This window comes from Balaenoptera ricei, chromosome 19 (assembly GCF_028023285.1).
Source record: "Balaenoptera ricei isolate mBalRic1 chromosome 19, mBalRic1.hap2, whole genome shotgun sequence".
NCBI classification, from domain to species: Eukaryota; Metazoa; Chordata; class Mammalia; order Artiodactyla; family Balaenopteridae; genus Balaenoptera; species Balaenoptera ricei.
In genome coordinates, this window is record NC_082657.1 from 8748485 (window position 1) to 8765136 (window position 16652).

Below are 16652 nucleotides of genomic sequence, written 5' to 3' on the forward strand. Positions count from 1 at the left end.
CACTTGGGGCTTAGACTCCTGGGTCTTTGGCATGTGTGTGGGCAGGGGGAGGGGTGTAGGTTGAGTACTAGGGAGGAGAGGGAGTGGCTGTGGGGTCAGATGCCTGTTTCCTGGGAGATCAACAAGCTAGACCCTGGGGGAAATGACTCAGAGGGGAGGGGAGCTGGAAGTCCACACCTTGGGGCTAGGCAGGTGGTCCTCTGGATGAACTGGACACCTGAGGGTCTGGTAACTGGTGTATGTGTGGGGTCTTCCAGTATCAATACGGTGAGGGACCAGGATGCCCAGAGGCTCTGAGGCATCTTATGCTTTGGGGCCCAAAGGCTTGAGCCCCTGTTTCCTGTGGGGGTGGAGTGCTTAGTTCTAACTTTCCCAAAATCAGACCTGCTTGGGTCCCCTTCTGGGGGCATCCTCAACCCTTCTTTCCAGGGACTGGGAAACTAGCATCCCCTTGGGGGGAGATGGTTCATATCTCTGTTGTCACAAGACAGGGCACCCTGAGTCCTTTGGGGGGGACCCCTATTTTTATGGGCTCAGGACACCTGAGTCCTTTTCTGGTGGGGGATCCTCAGCCCGTTTTTAAAAGTCACGATGCCTGAATCCTGTTTGGAGCGCGTGGTGGGGGGCATGTTGTGCGGACAACCAGCCCCTGTCTTCACGAGGTCAGGATGCCCAGGACTCCTTCTGGGAGGGGAACACTTGCTCCCTGTTTTCACAAGGCCATCTCTAGCGTACCTTGCTGGGGAGGGATGGGAGGCGCAGCCTCTCTTTCCAGCCCATCCCAAGTGCCCATCCTCGCCCGAGAGTGCGAGTATGGGGCGGGGTGGGGGGAGGGTGGACAGTGCCCAGTCCGGGCCTCACCCCAGCCGGCCGCAGGCTTGCAGGCAGTGAGCCTGGCAGCTCCCCGGGGCCCGGCTCCCCGCCCCCCGCGCCGAGGGCTCCCCCAGATTCGGGCGGGCGGGCGCTGCGGCGGCCAATGAGCGCGCTCGCCGTCTCCGGGAGCCGGGCCGGCTCTGCCCGCCTGGCATTGGGCACGCGGTGGGCAGCGGCGGGCGGGGCCTGGGGGGTCCTCGCGCCTGGTTGGGCCAGGCTTGTTGCTGGGTAACGGGGCGGCGAGTTTCCCCTGGCAACGGCGGCGGGTACCGCTCACTGGCTGGCCGGGAAGGAGGGGGGGCGCGGGCGCAGGCAGGCCCCGCAGACCCCAGCAACAGCGCGCGGCCCCCGCCCCGCCAGGGAACGGTAACCTTCACACGCGCCGGCCGCTCGGACCCCGCGGACACCGGCGCCCCCGCCCAGCTCCCACCAGGCTCCCGTCCAGCCTCCGGGCCTGGGAGGCCGGCTGCACTGAGGGGACCCAGGAGGCCCCCTCCCCACCGCGGAAAGCCAGGACTCAGAGCCTGCAGTGAAAAGTTAAGTCCTTCCCAACTCCCTCTGCCGTGCTGAGAAATCTACTTCCCCGGAACAGCATTCAAGACATTAGGGAAGGTTATGGGGCTACAGTAAACTAGCTGGGACATTTCTTTTCTCTAAGCAGGACTTCACATGGAGCCAGTTGCTGCCGGACACTCTTCTACGTGCGTTACGAATAGGGACTCATTTAATCTTCACGTTTCATTTGGGGGTCCAACAGTGATCCCCTTTGTACACCTGTGGAAACTGAGGCTCAGAGAGAGGAAGCTACTTCCTCACGTTCATCATTTGAACCCACGCGTCCTGGCTCCGAAGTCTGGAAGCTCTATCTCTTCACTGTGTTGAATGTCCCTTTGAGAGGCATTAATATTCAAAATGAGAAACTGTGCCGGCCCAGAGAAACACCTTAGTGGCTGGCCTGCGGGCCCGGTTTGAAACCCCTGCCCCAACCTGAGGGTCTTAGCTTGAAGACCTTGATTGTATTCTCAGAGAGTCAATAGCCCCCCACACTGGTAGTAGTAATGATGGGTAACATGTATTAAAGACCCACGAGGCCCCAGTGCTTTATTTTTACTGACTTTCTTACTCTGCAAAATCCTATGAGTTAGGGACCTGTGCTGTCCCAACTCACAGGTGAGGAAATTGAGGCACAGAGACGTGACCACTTGCCCAATGTCACACAGCCAGAAGGTGGCCGAGCTGGGGATTCTAGGTCAGACCCTCAAGTCCCCAGAGCTCCGGCTCTTGGGTGAGCTTTTGTGTAGGCTTTGGGGGGGTTGAGACACAGTTATGGAGACCCTGACGGATTTCTTTTAGCCAATGGTTCTCAACCTGGGGTGATTTTGCCTCCCCCAGGGCACATCTGGCAGTGTTTGGAGACATTTTGGATTGTCACAGAGGGAGGGGGTGCTACTGGCATCTAGTGGATAGAGGTCAGGGTGACTGCTGAACATCCTACAAAGCACAAGACAACAGGGAATCATCCGGCCTCAAATGTCAGTAGACAAGAGATTAAGAAACTGCCCTAGGGACTTCCCTGGTGGTCCAGTGGTTAGGACTTCGTGCTTCCACTGCAAGGGGCTCGGGTTCAATCCCTGGTCAGGGAACTAAGATCCTGCATGCCAGCAGCCCAAAACAACAACAACAAAAACAGAAACAACCAAAAAAACAACCTCCGCTCTCTGCCAAGCCTGACTGCCAACTTCAGCCAAGCCATCCCTCCATCCCTGACCCCTCTCATTTTCTCTCCATCTGGTCTCTCCCTCTCTCTTTCTGACTCCCTCCGCTCCCCTCATCTGACTCCTCCTCTGTCTGTTTGTACCTCTATTCGCCTCTGTTTCTCACCCTCTATCAGAGGTATTGGTGCCCCCTCAGATCTTCAGAGCCTCTCGTCCCCTCTCCAGGGGAGCAGGGACCAGAGGCAGGGTTGGAGGGAGGCCCAGAATGCTCCTCCAAGAACTTAGAGGAGGAAGTCCCTTGGTCCCTCAGGAGACCTGCTGGTGTAGGGGTGGAGGGGAATTTAGTCTGGAAGACAGAGGCTGGGGCTTCTCCTTCCTTGGGCGCCTAGGGTAGGGGGTCTCAAAAAGGCAGCCCTTCAGCCAGTCACAATATAGTTTTTAATTTTGACTTTGTATGCCTCTAGGAGGCACACGCTTTCTCTACTTATCCACAGTCCCCACCATGCCCTTTTGTCTTACACTGGACTCACTTCTCTCATTTATTTCATATTGGCTCTTGAGTTTGAGATCCCTGGTCTGGGGGTGAGAGGATGCCAGAATTTGGAACAGGGTCTGGACTACATAGTGGGGAGGATCTTGACTGGTGCCAATGCTTATGGCCTGGTAGATTCTTGGCCCTCTCCTCTCCCACTCCTACCCACCAAAGCCAGATTCCTTCACACTCATTTTCTTCTCAGAAGAACATTCCAGCACATCTGGCCTCCTGGTGTCCAGTCCTAAACTAGGCAGCTTTAGGGCACTGATCAGTGAGTAAGGGGTACAGGCTGGTCCGTGAGCCTCTCTCCCACCGTGATCACTGCCAGGCACAGAGCAAACACTGACAATAATTAGTTATACTAGTGATAGTAGCCAACATTTATTAGGCACTTATACATGTAAGACACTGTATTCAGTGGCTTCCATGAATGATCTCATTTAATAAATGTCTAAAGCAGCATCCCTCAAGCGCCGTTAACTTCGATCTACAGTCAGCAATACATCCATTTTCTTTGTGGCTTGGTATTTATCCACTACACATAAAATTTTCAGGAAACAGTATTTCCTCTGACTACATAATTTTTTTAAATGATATTCTGTTTTGTTTTGTTTTGTTTTAAGTCGGGTCAAGAGCCGCTAAAGTTGCAGGTAGAAGGGACTGACTATAAAGAGGCACACGGGAAGTTTTGGGGGATGATAGAAATGGTCCAAATCTCAATTGTGGTGGTGTACAGTAGCGTACATTTGTCCCAACTCACCAAACTATACACCTAAAAAGAGTGAATTTTATGGCATGTAACTATATCTCAATGAACTTCAATAAAACAGAGTAAGATCCACACAAGTGATTTCACAGTCCATGGTTTGCTCGTGTGGGTCATGACCCATAGTTTGAAAAACACCAGACGGGGAATTCCCCAGTGGTCCAGTGGTTAGGACTCCGCGCTTTCACTGCTGAGAACTCAGGTTCAATCCCTTAGTCAGGGAACTAAGATCCTACAAGCTGGAAAGTGCAGCCAAAAAAGTTAAAATAAATATTTTAAAAGATTAAAAAAAAAAACACTGGAGGGAAGGAAGGAAGGGGAAATGAATGAATGAGGGAAGGAAAGGGAAGGAGAGAGGGAGGCTGAATTAGTCCCCAGTATTTAAAGTAGGGAGATTACCCGTGAGATCTGTGTTTTCTGCTCTTCAGAAATCGAAGGGTCTGGCCCTGGAGGGAGCCAAATTTGAGAACCTGGACACGCCCACCTTTGCTGGGGTCTGGCACCCCTTCTCGGCTAGCCCAGAGCTGGGCACTCAGAGGCTACTTGCCCTGTGATGACACAGTTTGGTTTGCGGTGTGACATAGAGGAAATGGAAAGTGGAAGGTGCAGGGGAGACAGAACCCCAGAGTCTTTAGGGGAGGGCAGGACACCACCTAGTGACCGCATCAGAGTGGGGGAAGGAGTGACAATGGGAAACTGAGAAAGGAAAGGGAACTGAAAGGCAGAAAACCCGGGTGAGAGTCACTGCAGGGACTGCCCGGGCATGTCCCGTGCCAGGTGCCCGGGGCTTTCTTATAGCCCTCGTTCCCCCGCCAGACTCGTGGCGAGTGTGGTCAGATGTGCACGCTTCTGGAGTGTCCCATCAGTGGGCCAGTTAGCAGGAACCTGTCACAGATGTGACTTTGTGACTGTCTGTTGGTGGGGGGAGTCAGTCTTTTTATGTCTGACTTGATCTGTGTCTGTGAGGGTCAATTTCTGACAATTTTAATGTGTCAGCTGTGAGCTGGGGTGGGTGTGTTTGTGTGTGTGTGTGTCTCTGTAGGAGTTTCATCGAGATCAAGCTGTGTGTCCAAGTGTCCCTGTGACAGGTGTTGTGTGTGTGTTCAGCTGAGCCTATCAGGAAGTTTCTATTTCCTGAGAAGCTCTCAGCCTGTGTCTATGTGGGCCCGCGACTGTGTGTGTGTTGTGGGTACCTGCTCAGTGGGCATGCTTGTGAACCTGATAGGTTTGTGGGTCTACGTGTGCTCAGCAGTGTGGGTGTTTGTGCAACTGTGTGTGTCCCTGACATTATGTCAGTCTGTGCGTCCCAGTGACCCTGTTAGCAAGTCAGGTTATGTATTTGTGTCTGGATGTGTGAGTGCTCCGTCAGCGTGTGAGTTTGTGCGTCCACGCCTCTGTCCAGGGTGTGCATTTGTGTGTCTGCGAGTCGGCTTGTCCCCGAGGCCCTGTCAGCACGTGACTTTGTGTACCCTGGAGCGCCAGACGGTCAGTCTGCGTACACGTCTCTGGGTGTGTGTGTCTGTGGGTCCCAGTCAGTGTGTCAATGTGTGTGTCCGGCTGTCCCGCTGTCTGGGCGGCCGATCAGCGCGCCTCCGAGCCCCAGGCCAGGCCCTGCCCCGCCCCCGGCTGCAGGGAAACCCCCCGCGCCGAGGTTGGGGGCGCGGCGCGCGCCAGCAAGTCCCGACTTGTCCGCGGCTGGCGGGCGGGGCAGTGGCGTCACGCGGGGGCGGGGCGTGGGACCCGCCAGGCGGGGGCGGGGCGGGGCGGGGCGGGGCTGCCGCCGAGCGGGCCCGGGATCCGCCGGGCGGCCTGAGACGCGGCGCGAGCCACATGCGAGCGGGTGCCTGGTGGCGGCGGCGGCAGCGAAACCAGCAGCAGCGGCGGCCAGGACGCGGACGCGCCTGCGGCCCGAGGAGCAGCCGAGGCAGCAACAGCAACGGCAACAGCGGCAGCCACTGCAGTTAGAGCAGCAGCAGCAGCAGCCACAGCAGCAGCCGCAGCGAGCGGCGCTCGGCGGGCGCGCCCTCCTGAAGGAAGCCGCCCGCCCCCCATCACCGTCCCCTCCGGCGTGTTCATGCCCCCGGGGTGAGTGTGCGCGCCCCAAGTCCCAGCCAGCGGCGATTGGCCAGGCCGGGTGGGCTCCCTGGAGGAGGTGGCGGGAGTGCACTCGGAGAGCAGTGGGGGGGCGCTGAGTCCCTACACCGTGCCTCCCTCTCTCCCTGCCCTCCCCACCCCCCATGAGGCTGGTGTCGCTGGGCGGGAGGCACTGAGGGTCCGAGAGCGCAGGTGCCTCAGCGGTCTGACGGGTTTGTTTACAAACAATGGGGTGCGGGCTCGGCAGCGCCCCCTGGCGGCCAGTGCGGCCCCGGGGAAGTGAGTCGACCCCGACTGCCCCGGCCCCTGCAGTCCGGGAGGGGCGGGGGGTAGGGGGGGACGGCGTGGAGGGGCGGCCACACCCCGGGCGCGCGCGCCCGCCGGGGGCGGCGACAGGGGGCGGCTCGCGGGCCGTGAAGTCTGCGGCTCCTGCGGGCGGGGGCTGCGCCCCAGCAACAGCCTGTTATTGGCCCCGCGCTCGCCTGGCGGGCGGGGCGGGCGCACGTGGCGGCGGCGGGGTTGGGGGGGGGGGTTGTGACAGCGCAGGGGGGCTTCTGGGCCCGCCGTGGGAGCGCGCGTGTGCGGGGTTGTGGATCTGCAGGTGTCTCGCCTGGGTGTGTGCGTGTGTCTGGCTCCGAGTTTGTGCTGGGGTCTGCAGGGAGTGCTTGTGTCAGTCCCGGGGAATGGTGGGGCTGTGGCCCGTCGTGGTGTGCGCGCCGTCCCCATGCGTGTTTGTGTGGGGTTCTGTCTGTGTACGCCGCGCCTGAAGGCGGGTGCTCTGTTTATGTGTGGTGTACCTGTGTTGTGTCCTCTGTGAGAGTTGTCTGTGTGTGCTGTTTGGGGGTGATTCTGTGGGTCTGTATTGCCTGCCTGTGTTATAGTGTGTGGTTGTAGTGTGTTGGTGTGTTGCTTGAGTGAGCTGTTTGTGTTTACATGTGTGTGTCTTGCCCGATGTGCTGTGTTTGTGTATGCTTGTGTGTCTTGCCTGTGTGTACTGTCTGTGACTGTCTGTGTATATCTCCAGGGCATGTGGCTCAGCTAAGCGTTTGTGATGGTGTGCCTGCCCAGTGCCGATGTCTGTTTTCTCTCCAGGTGTCTGTGTGAGTTCTGCGTGGTGTGTGTGTCTGTGTGTGTGTGTGCTGGGGGTTGTCTGGTCTGTGTTTGCCTTGTGTGTCTGGCATCGGCGTCTGGGAATTGAGGAGCTGGGCTCTGGGGGGTCTGAGCAGAGCAGTCAGTGGATGTTGCTGGCAGCCTCTTGTATGGGGCTGTGTCTGAGCCCGTGTGTGTGTGTGTGTGTGTGTGTGTGTGTGTGTGTGTTGGGTCTGAGGGGCTTGTCTCTGATCGGCTGGCTCATGTGTGTCATGTGGGCTGCGTGTGTGTAGTGTTTATGTCAGTCACGTGAGACCAGTGTTTTCTGTGGGTGCTTTAGGTGTGCGCGCTGCCAGGGCAGTGTAGGATTAGAGTTAGCTGTAGTGTGTGTGTGTGTGTGTGTGTGTGTGCGCGCGCGCACGCGTGCATTTGCGCGTGTGTCCGGGGCTGACAGTTGGTGATGGTGTTTGCAGGTTGGGGGAGGAGGGAGGGTTGACGTCTGCTGTTCTGTTGCGTCTCTGTGTTGTTGCCGGCATGTGGTGATGCATCTGGGTCTGATGACATGTGTCTGTGTGTGCCAGCTTTACATGTGTCCTGGGGTCTGAGAGTTGGTGACAAGTGGGTGTGTTTCGGTTGTGTCGGTCCGTGTGTGTGTCCATGGAGGTCTGTTTTGTGTTGATATGTGTGTGAGTCCTGAGGTGTGTAGGTCTTATCTATTGCGTGTGTGTTGTCGGGAGGGGCATGTGTGTTTGAGAAGTGTGGCAGTGCCTATTTGGTGTGTGTTTCTGTCTGTGCTTCTGATGGCTGCATAGTGTGTACGTGTGTGTCTGTGGGCCTATTAACAGTGGCTCAGCGGGTGAGATCCTGACAGTTTGTATATGTGTGTGTATGGGGTGGAGGGGATGGGTTGTGCCGGCCAGTACGCCTTGTGTGGATAGTTCTTCCTGTGGTCTGTGTGTATGTGTGTGTCCACGTTTTGGTCAGTGTTTGTATGTGTGTGTCCTGGGACATCTCAATGTTTTTGTGCAAATGGGAGACGAGGTGGGAGGTCTGGCTGGCCAGTCCTGCGTTGGCCTTTGTGTGTGTGTTGTGTACCCTCCACACACACCCCTTTGGGTCCTGTGTGAGTCCCCGTGTGTGTTGCGAGGCATCACAGTGCCTGGCTGCCCTCCCTGTGTGCCCATCACTGTGTTCCGGAAGTTAATCCCACCAGCCCAGGCCCTGTGTGAGTCCCACGTTGGGTGAGTTTGTGTTGCGGGGCTGTCAGCCCTCATACACACACACACGCCTGACAGACCCACAAGTCTGGGTCCTGCCTGAGCCCTTGTCCTTGCTGTGACAGCCATCCTGTGCCTCCTTGTCCCTCATGTGTGCCCATCACCATGTGCACGGGAGGCTATTCCGGCCAGCCCCGGCCTCGGGTCAGCCCCTGCGGAAGGGTGTGTCTTGAGGGGCCATCACGCACACCTACGGTCCCCTCCGTCTGGGCCCTGCGTGTGTTGTGGGCGCCAGCCCTGGGCTGCCTGGCCTGCCATGCGTACAGGAGTGGGGTGCCCTGTGTACCCCGGGTGGGGTGGGTGCGTCGTGGGGCCCTGCGCCCCCTGCACTTCCCGGCTGACCGCACCCCTCTGCCCTGTCCTGCAGGCCCCAGGGAGCGCCATGGCCCGAGCACGCCAGGAGGGCAGCTCTCCCGAGCCCGTAGAGGGCCTGGCCCGCGACGGCCCGCGTCCCTTCCCCCTCAGCCGCCTGGTGCCCTCGGCCGTATCCTGCGGCCTCTGCGAACCCGGCCTGCCTGCCGCCCCCGCCGCCCCCGCCCTGCTGCCCGCCGCCTACCTCTGCGCCCCCACCGCCCCGCCCGCCGTCACCGCCGCCCTGGGGGCCCCCCGCTGGCCTGGGGGTCCTCGCAGCCGGCCCCGAGGCCCGCGCCCCGACGGTGAGTGCCCGCCCCGCACCAGGGATGCTGGGAGCCGGGAAAGAGAGACACGGAGGAACCGGAAAAGTGGGAGCGAGTGGGGGGGAGGTGGCGAGCCGGCCGGGCCACGGGGAGGGTGTGGCCAGTGTGGTCTTTGTGTTGCAAGAAGCAGGAAGACTGAGTGGGAGGCAGGGGGTGGGGGGAGGCCGAATGGGAAGTCCCTCCTGGAATCTGACTGCAGTCCCCGAGTTGCAGCCCACGGTCTTTTCCGGGCCTGGGGCAACAGCTGTTTCCAAGCCCCCTTCTCCCGGTCTGGGTCCCCTGAAGCCCCCTGAGGGCTGTAGCTGGAGAGAGTGGGCAGAGATGACTGTCACTTCTGGACAGTGGGGAGGGGTCGAGTGTGGCCTTTTGCCTTTTATCTGCATCTCTTTGGCCAGGGCCCGCCCTCTCTGCAGTCCGGCCGGAGGAAGGAGAGGGGGAGGGGCAATGGTATGGGGAAAGGGTGGGAGACGGGTCTTGGGGAGGGAAGGGTTAAAGGTCCCCTGCCTGATGGGCTGTTAACTCCGTGGTGCCCGGCTAGCCCCATCCCAGCCGGCACACTCGGTGGCAATGGAAAGATTGTCCCGGTTTCCCTCCCTACCCCGTCCCCGGACCCCAGAGAGATCAGGAGAGAGAAAACTTCCCCGGCTCTGTTCCCTGGCAGCAGAGGCAAGAGGAGACCCGATTTCTAGACCAGAGTCACAGGTGTGGAAACTGAGGCCCTGATTTTAGGTCTCAGGGATCCCTCGTGCCAGGACCTGGCGTGACAGAAGGGAGGAAGAGACGCCAGGGGAGCTCAGAATGTGCCTGTGGGGAGGAGGCAGGAAGGCATCTCCCGCATCCCAGCCCCCAGGCCCCTGCTCAGAGGCAGCCACAGTCTGGCCTTCTGGTTTCCAGGCCTCGGCCACATCCGGGGGTGTGGCTTCACTGTGGTTGGACACTAGAGGGCAGGAGACCTGAGGCTTGTGACTCTGGGTGTAGTCAGTCACCGTAGCCCTGTGTGACCTTGGGCCACTTCTTAGGGTGAGCCTCAGTTTCCCCATCTGTTGAGTGGAGCAGTCAAAATTTGGCACCGTTTTGGAAGGGAAGTATTTAGGTAGGATAAGAGGAAGCACTTCCAGACTCACACGGGTAGTGAGGTGGTAGCTGGCTAGACAGGTGACCCCAGGAAGGCCTCCCCAGGACTTCTTTTTTGCCTGGGGAGTAGGAGCTGAGAAATCTGGCTCTTAAAGGGGAAAACAGAATCTCTAAAATGAGGTGGGGAGCAGGAGAGAAATCAGGCGGCTGGAAAAGGGAGAAGTAGGCCCTGGATAACTGGTTCCCCCGGGACACCTCAGGGCCTAGAGGGGTGGTGGGTGTGACCACGGCCCTCGGCTTTTCCCAGGTCCTCAGCCCTCACTCTCGCCCGCGGAGCAGCACCTGGAATCGCCAGTGCCCAGCGCCCCGGGGGCCCTGGCGGGCGGCCCCACCCAAGCGGCCCCGGGAGTCCGGGGGGAGGAGGAGCAGTGGGCCCGAGAGATCGGGGCCCAGCTGCGGCGGATGGCGGACGATCTCAACGCGCTGTACGAGCGGCGGGTGAGTGCTGGGGGAGGGGTAGACGGCAGGTGGGACTTCCCGCCGGGGAGGGGGCTGCGGCAGCCCAGCCAGATGTGCGGCAGCTGCCGCCCTGCGCGGCGGGGTCGCGCTGGGGACAGGCAGGTGGGAGGGACGGCGTGTCCGCGGAGCCGCCGTAGGGCTAGGGCCCGCGCCGCGGCTGTCATGGCCCGGGGGAGGGCCGGGGCCGGGGTATCCGCGAGCCCTGCTGCGCGCCCGGGGTCCGCGGCCGCGGGGACTGAGGGCGGCGCTCGACTGAGCGGCTCATATATCCCGGGCTATTTATAGCCGGTGAGTCAGCAGCGGCGGCGCGGCCGCGCCCGCCCCTCCCACCCGCCCGCGCTGCTGCGGCGCGCCACCCCGCTTCCCGGGCGGGCCGGGGGCGGGCCCGGGAGCCCCGCCCCGCCGGAAGCCCCGCCCCGTTGGAGGCCCCGCCCCCAAGGCCCACAGCCAGGCCTCTCATTAAAGCAAAATATTTGAAGCCTGCAGCAGTGAACAGAGAATAACAAACACCAGGGCGCCCACCACCCAGATCTGTCCAACCTGAACATTACACCCACACTGCTTGCTTATTCAAAGAAAAAACAAAAACCGGATGTTGTGAAGCTCCTTGTTTCCCTCCCTGACCCTCTTCCCCTCACCCCTTCCAAAGGAAACCTCTCAAACCTCTCAAATTGGCCTGTCCATTCCTCTGCAGGTGTTGATTCTTTTACTACATATTTACCAGGTCACAAACAATGCTTAGGATTGTGGGGCGTTTCAGACTTAATATACGTGATATAGTATGTGTTCCTCTCCAAACTCCCCGCTTCTCAGTGTTATGCTTGAGATTCATCCATATGGGCAAAGGAGCTTTAATTCATTCGTTTTCACGGCCATGTAGCATTTTATTGGATCGACATGTAGTATCCTTGTTCATTTTCTCATTGGTGGGTATTTAGGACTTTCCAGAAATGTCTCAAAATTTTATTTACTTATTTATTTATTTTTGTTGGTTGGTTGGTTTGGGTTTTTTTTTTTTTTTTTTTTTTTTTTTGGCTCTTCCAAAAAATACACATCTCCAGGTGCACGCATGTGTCTCCAGAGCAGATACCTGGCTGGTCTGCCGGCCCTCAGCCTTAGTAAATGATAGCCTGCTCACCAAGGTGACTGTGCCAGGTGGCACTCCACAGCAGTGAAACAGCGGCAGGCTTTTAAATTTCTGCCAATCTGATGTGCCCCCTTGGCCACCTTCTCCTGGCTGCAGAGTTTAGTGGGGAGTGATACGGAGGCAGGCTGGTACCAGGCAGCCCACCCCCAGCCACCCATTAGGATCATTAGGATGGTTTATCTGACCTTCTTGTTCACATCTATAAAATGGGTTTCTCCTTCCCACCTTGTGGGGATGAGATTAGGTGGGCCCTGCTAACTAGCACCGGATTTAGCCCTGCATTCAGTACAGGGAGTGGAGAGTACTATAGATATTCATAAGTTTTTTAGTATTGTTAATCTTTATTGGTGGGAAGTCTTTTCTTGTATCTAGCTTCCTTCGTTTCTAACACTGTGGAACTGAGATGGTCCTAGAGGCTACCCCCAGCCTTCATCCTGCCACTGAGGAAAGGTTAGCTTTACCTCGACATACTTCCGTGCAGCTTCAGTGCAGATGGTGAACCATTCCCAGTTCTTCCACGGATTGTTCTAGAATTGCTGATACTATGGGCTCCCTGCTCCCTTCTGTGTGGCTCACCAGCCTTTTATAGGAGGGCAGATGGGCTGCAATCCAGCCCCACCCCTCAGCCCCGTGTGACTTTGGTTGGGTAACTTTCTCATCTGGAGACCAGGGACTAGGAGACCACAGCTAATATGTGCAGGCCCTGTGCTGAAGACGCTGTCTGCATCCCTTCCGTCCTAGTCTCATGTTCCAGAGGCCCTTGGCCCAAGGTGGGCAGAGAAATGTATCTGGACCCGATGAACAATAATGATAGTACCGACCTCAGAGGGTTGGTTGAGGGCGTAGCTCACTCTTAGAACCGTGCCTCGTTCCTCGCTGCCCTTCGACCCGACCACCTAGGCGCCCCAATCTCAAGCCCACTCTAACTTGGTCTTCGCTCTCTTTCCCTAGAGACAAGAGGAGCAGCAGCGACACCGCCCCTCCCCCTGGAGGGTCCTGTACAATCTCATCATGGGACTCCTGCCCTTACCCAGGGGCCGCGGAGCCCCGGAGATGGAGCCCAATTAGGTGCCTGCACCCGCCCGGTGGACGTCGGGGACGTGGGGGGCAGGACCCTCCCACCTCCTGACGCCCTGGCCAGTGCGGGGGACTTTTTCTGCACCATGTAGCATACTGGACTACCAGCCCTGCCTGTCCCAGGGGCGGGCCAGGGCAGCCACTCCAGACCCAGCCCCGGCCTAGCCTGGGGGGCACTGACGGAGATGTGGACTCCTGGGTCCCTGGCTTAGGAGCCAGGGGAGAGAGGGCTGACGGACTCAGAGTCTGAAGGCGGCGGTGACCGAGGCGGTGGGGACTGAGCCGCCCGCCTCTGCCGCCCATCACCATCTCAGGAAAGGCTGCTGGTGCTGGCTGCCCGTTCCAGCTGCAGGGGTGACACTGGTGGGGGGGGGGTCTCTCTCTCTCTCTCCCAGTGCTCCTTCACTTTGGGCCTGGCCTCAGGCCCCTGGTGCTTCCCCCCCTCCTCCCGGGGAGGGGGCCCGTGAAGAGCAAATGAGCCAAACGTGACCACTAGCCTCCTGGAGCCAGAGAGTGGGGTGCGTGTGACGGCCGCCCCAGCCCAGCGCCCAGCCATCTTCCCTGAGCCAGCCGGCGGGTGGTGGGCATGCCCGCCTCACCTTCATCTGGGGGTGGCCAGGAGGGGCCCAGACTGTGAATCCTGTGCTCTGCCCGAGACCACCCCCCGCCCCCCCCATCAATCCCATTGCATAGGTTTAGAAGAGAGCACGTGTGACCACTGGCATTCATTTGGGGGGTGGGATATTTTGGCGGAAACCGCCCCAGCCTTAGTCCCCAGGGCGAAGCGCTGGGGGGAAACGGGGAGTCAGGGAGGGGGGGAATCTCAGAAGAGGGAGGAGTCTGGGAGCGGGGAGGGATGGCCCAGCCTGTAAGATACTGTATATGCGCTGCTGTAGATACCGGAATGAATTTTCTGTACATGTTTGGTTAATTTTTTTTGTACATGATTTTTGTATGTTTCCTTTTCAATAAAATCAGATTGGAACAGTGGATACTCTTCCTGCTCTCCTTCCCTGCAGAGGGGCCTGCGCAGAATCTGTGAGCCCTGTCTCGGAGGAGGTGCGGGGCAGTGCGCAGATCCCCCTGAGGTGTGTGTCCTTGTGTTTAAAGGACGGCTCCGGGGGACTTCCCTGGTGGCGCAGGGGTTAAGAATCCACCTGCCAATGCAGGGGACACGGGTTCAAGCCCTGGTCCAGGAAGATCCCACATGCCACGGAGCTACTAAGCCCGTGCGCCACAACTACTGAGCCCGAGTGCCACAATTACTGAAGCCCGCGAGCCTAGAGCCCGTGCTCCGCAACAAGAGAAGCCACCGCAATGAGAAGCCCGCACACCGCAACGAAAAGAGTAGCCCCCGCTCACCGCAACTAGAGAAAGCCCACGCGCAGCAACGAAGCCCCAGTGCAGCCAAAAATAAATAAATAAAAATTAAAAAAAAAGGACAGCCCCGGTGCCACTGTGTGCACCCAGCCTTCATGCACCCCTCGTCAGCTCCCACTAAAAGCTAAGCCCCTGAGGACAGGGCCTTTTTGGGTGTTTTCTCCTCACTTTATCCCCACTGGATAAAGTATGTCAGGGGGGCTTGATATTTACGGAATAAATGAATGACCTATAACTTACTCAGAAGTCCCACTGGGAGGAGTCCTGGGGAACTGTCGGTCATGAGACGGACCTGGTCCCTGCCCTCAGGGAGACAGAGGTGACATCTGGGATCAAGGTGAAACTTCACCCACGTAGCCACCCGAGCATACTCTTAACCGTAAGGCCTAGCATTAAAAACCTGTGTTGAATTAATACAAGAAGGGGAGGGAATTCCCTGGAGGTCCAGGGGTTAGGACTTAGTGCTTTCACTGTCAAGGGCCCAGTTTCAATCCCTGGTGGGGGAACTAAAATCCTACAAGCCACGCGGCGTGGCCAAAAAATTAGAACACCAAACAAGAAGGGGAGCTTCTACCATGATCTTCGGGAAAATAGGGCAACCAGCCGAATGCTTCCCCTGTGTTGTCTTCCATACAGGACTGCCCCAGACAGAGGTTCAGACCCAGCTCTGCCCCTTCTCCTGGCTGTCCTCACTGGTAAAGGGGCAGTTCAGAGGCAATGGCCCTTCTAAAAGGCCAGGCCGAGGGAAACGGGAACCATCATTTTGGAGAGGAATTTGGCAAAACTTTGAGGATGTACATACCTATGGCAGCAAGTGCCTTCCTGGCTGTGTCTCCCTTAGAAGTGAACGTGCACAGGTGTCCAAGAGTTGGCAACGCGCAAAGCCACCACCTAAGTACCAACAGCGGTTGGAAGGGTAAATCAAGTCTGCTGTTGTACAACAGGACAATAGAGAGTAGTGAACTGGAATGAACTAGAACTTTATCCCTATGAATAAACAACAAATAATAGCAAGAACAGCAAGTAGCAAAATGATGGTGGGTACTGGGTGTATATCCTATGGTATTATTCCATATTTTCGTCATGCTTACATACTTGTGCATGGGGCCCAAGGCCCTGAGGTGGGGTGGGAGGTGGTGTGCCCACCCAACCGTCTGGCAGGGAAGCTCTACTTGGTCCTCACTGCTCCCCTGGCAAAGAATGCACCCTCCTCCTGCCACCAACAGCCTCCCCTGTCCAGGAGCAGTTTGCTGAACTAATTTTTTTTTTCTTTTGGCCGTGCCACACAGCTTGTGGGATCCCGATTCCCGGACCAGGGATTAAACCCAGGCCCCCTGCAGTGGAAGCCCTGAGTCCTAACTACTGAACTGCCAGGGAATTCCTGTCGCTGAATCATTGATCTGGTTGGATTAGGTCACGATTTTATTGTTTTCTCTTCGTCAGATTTTTGTTTCTGCTTCCTCTCTCCTGCCTTCTCTTGGATTATTTGAATACTTTTTAAGAATTCTTTTAAATGTATCTTTTGGTGTTTCAGCATTTTTTTAGGACTGCTCTAGGGATTACAAACTCATCTTTAACCTATCTGCTATGTGTCTATTGTACCACATCACTTAAAATACAGAAGCTCTGCCACTGCACATCCCTGCTGACCCTCTACTTCTCCATGAAATGATGGATTTCATGCTATAGTTGTCATACGGATCACATCTGCACACCTTAACTTCCGCAAGACATGTATTAACTTTTGCTTTATTTATTTATGTATTTATTTTTGGCTGCTCTGTGCACGTGGGATCTTCCCAGACCAGGGCTCGCACCCGTGTCCCCTGCATTGGCAGGCGGATTCTTAACCACTGTGCCACAAGGGAAGCCCTGTATTTTCTTTTTAATAGAACCAAACCTACCATTTTTAAGGACTGAAAGTGGGGAATTCCACCCTATCATCCAGGTTGGAGGGAAAGAAGCAGAGACCCAGGGATAATCGAGGCCAAGAGAAGGCCACATTTTGTTAGCAAAGTCCAAAGGGCTCCCAGAAAAACAAAGGAGGGATCAGTCGTTCAGAGGGAAACACCTGAAGTCATCTGTGTGGCCTTCGCTCTCGGAACCCAGGTGCCGAGTGGTTCTGCAACGTAGCAGAGTCGAGGCTCAGAGGACCTGGCAATGAAGCCCTCAGCTAATACACTGCCACCTGCAAACCGTGCAGCCTCCAGCAAGGTAATCCCAAACTTGAACTGACAAGGCTTCCAAGACACAGTGAGGAAAAGCAAAATGCAGAAAAATCGTTATTTTGTGAATCTGCGTAATAGCAGCTAACACGGAGCGATTTCTACTCAAAGAATATATTCAGTCATTTAATCCCAACATATCAGAGGAATGTTCTACTATTACCATCTTACAGATGGGGCGACTGAGGTACAAAAACGTCACTT

General features: G+C 57.2%; 1 protein-coding gene across 2 annotated transcripts; it reads left to right on the forward strand.

Annotated features, from left to right (window-relative positions):
- Positions 1-5886: 5886 nt before the first annotated feature.
- BBC3 (BCL2 binding component 3) lies at positions 5887-12935 on the forward strand. Of its 2 annotated transcripts, none has more exons than XM_059904127.1 (4): positions 5887-5974; positions 8717-9005; positions 10408-10598; positions 12718-12935. In XM_059904127.1, exons 2-4 carry the CDS (start codon positions 8732-8734, stop codon positions 12832-12834), a joined length of 582 nt encoding a protein of 193 aa, XP_059760110.1. In that variant the 5' UTR covers positions 5887-5974; positions 8717-8731; the 3' UTR covers positions 12835-12935. The 2 variants fall into 2 exon arrangements, with proteins under 2 accessions (XP_059760110.1, XP_059760111.1); XM_059904128.1 differs by lacking the exon at positions 5887-5974 and adding an exon at positions 8023-8313.
- Positions 12936-16652: the final 3717 nt, after the last annotated feature.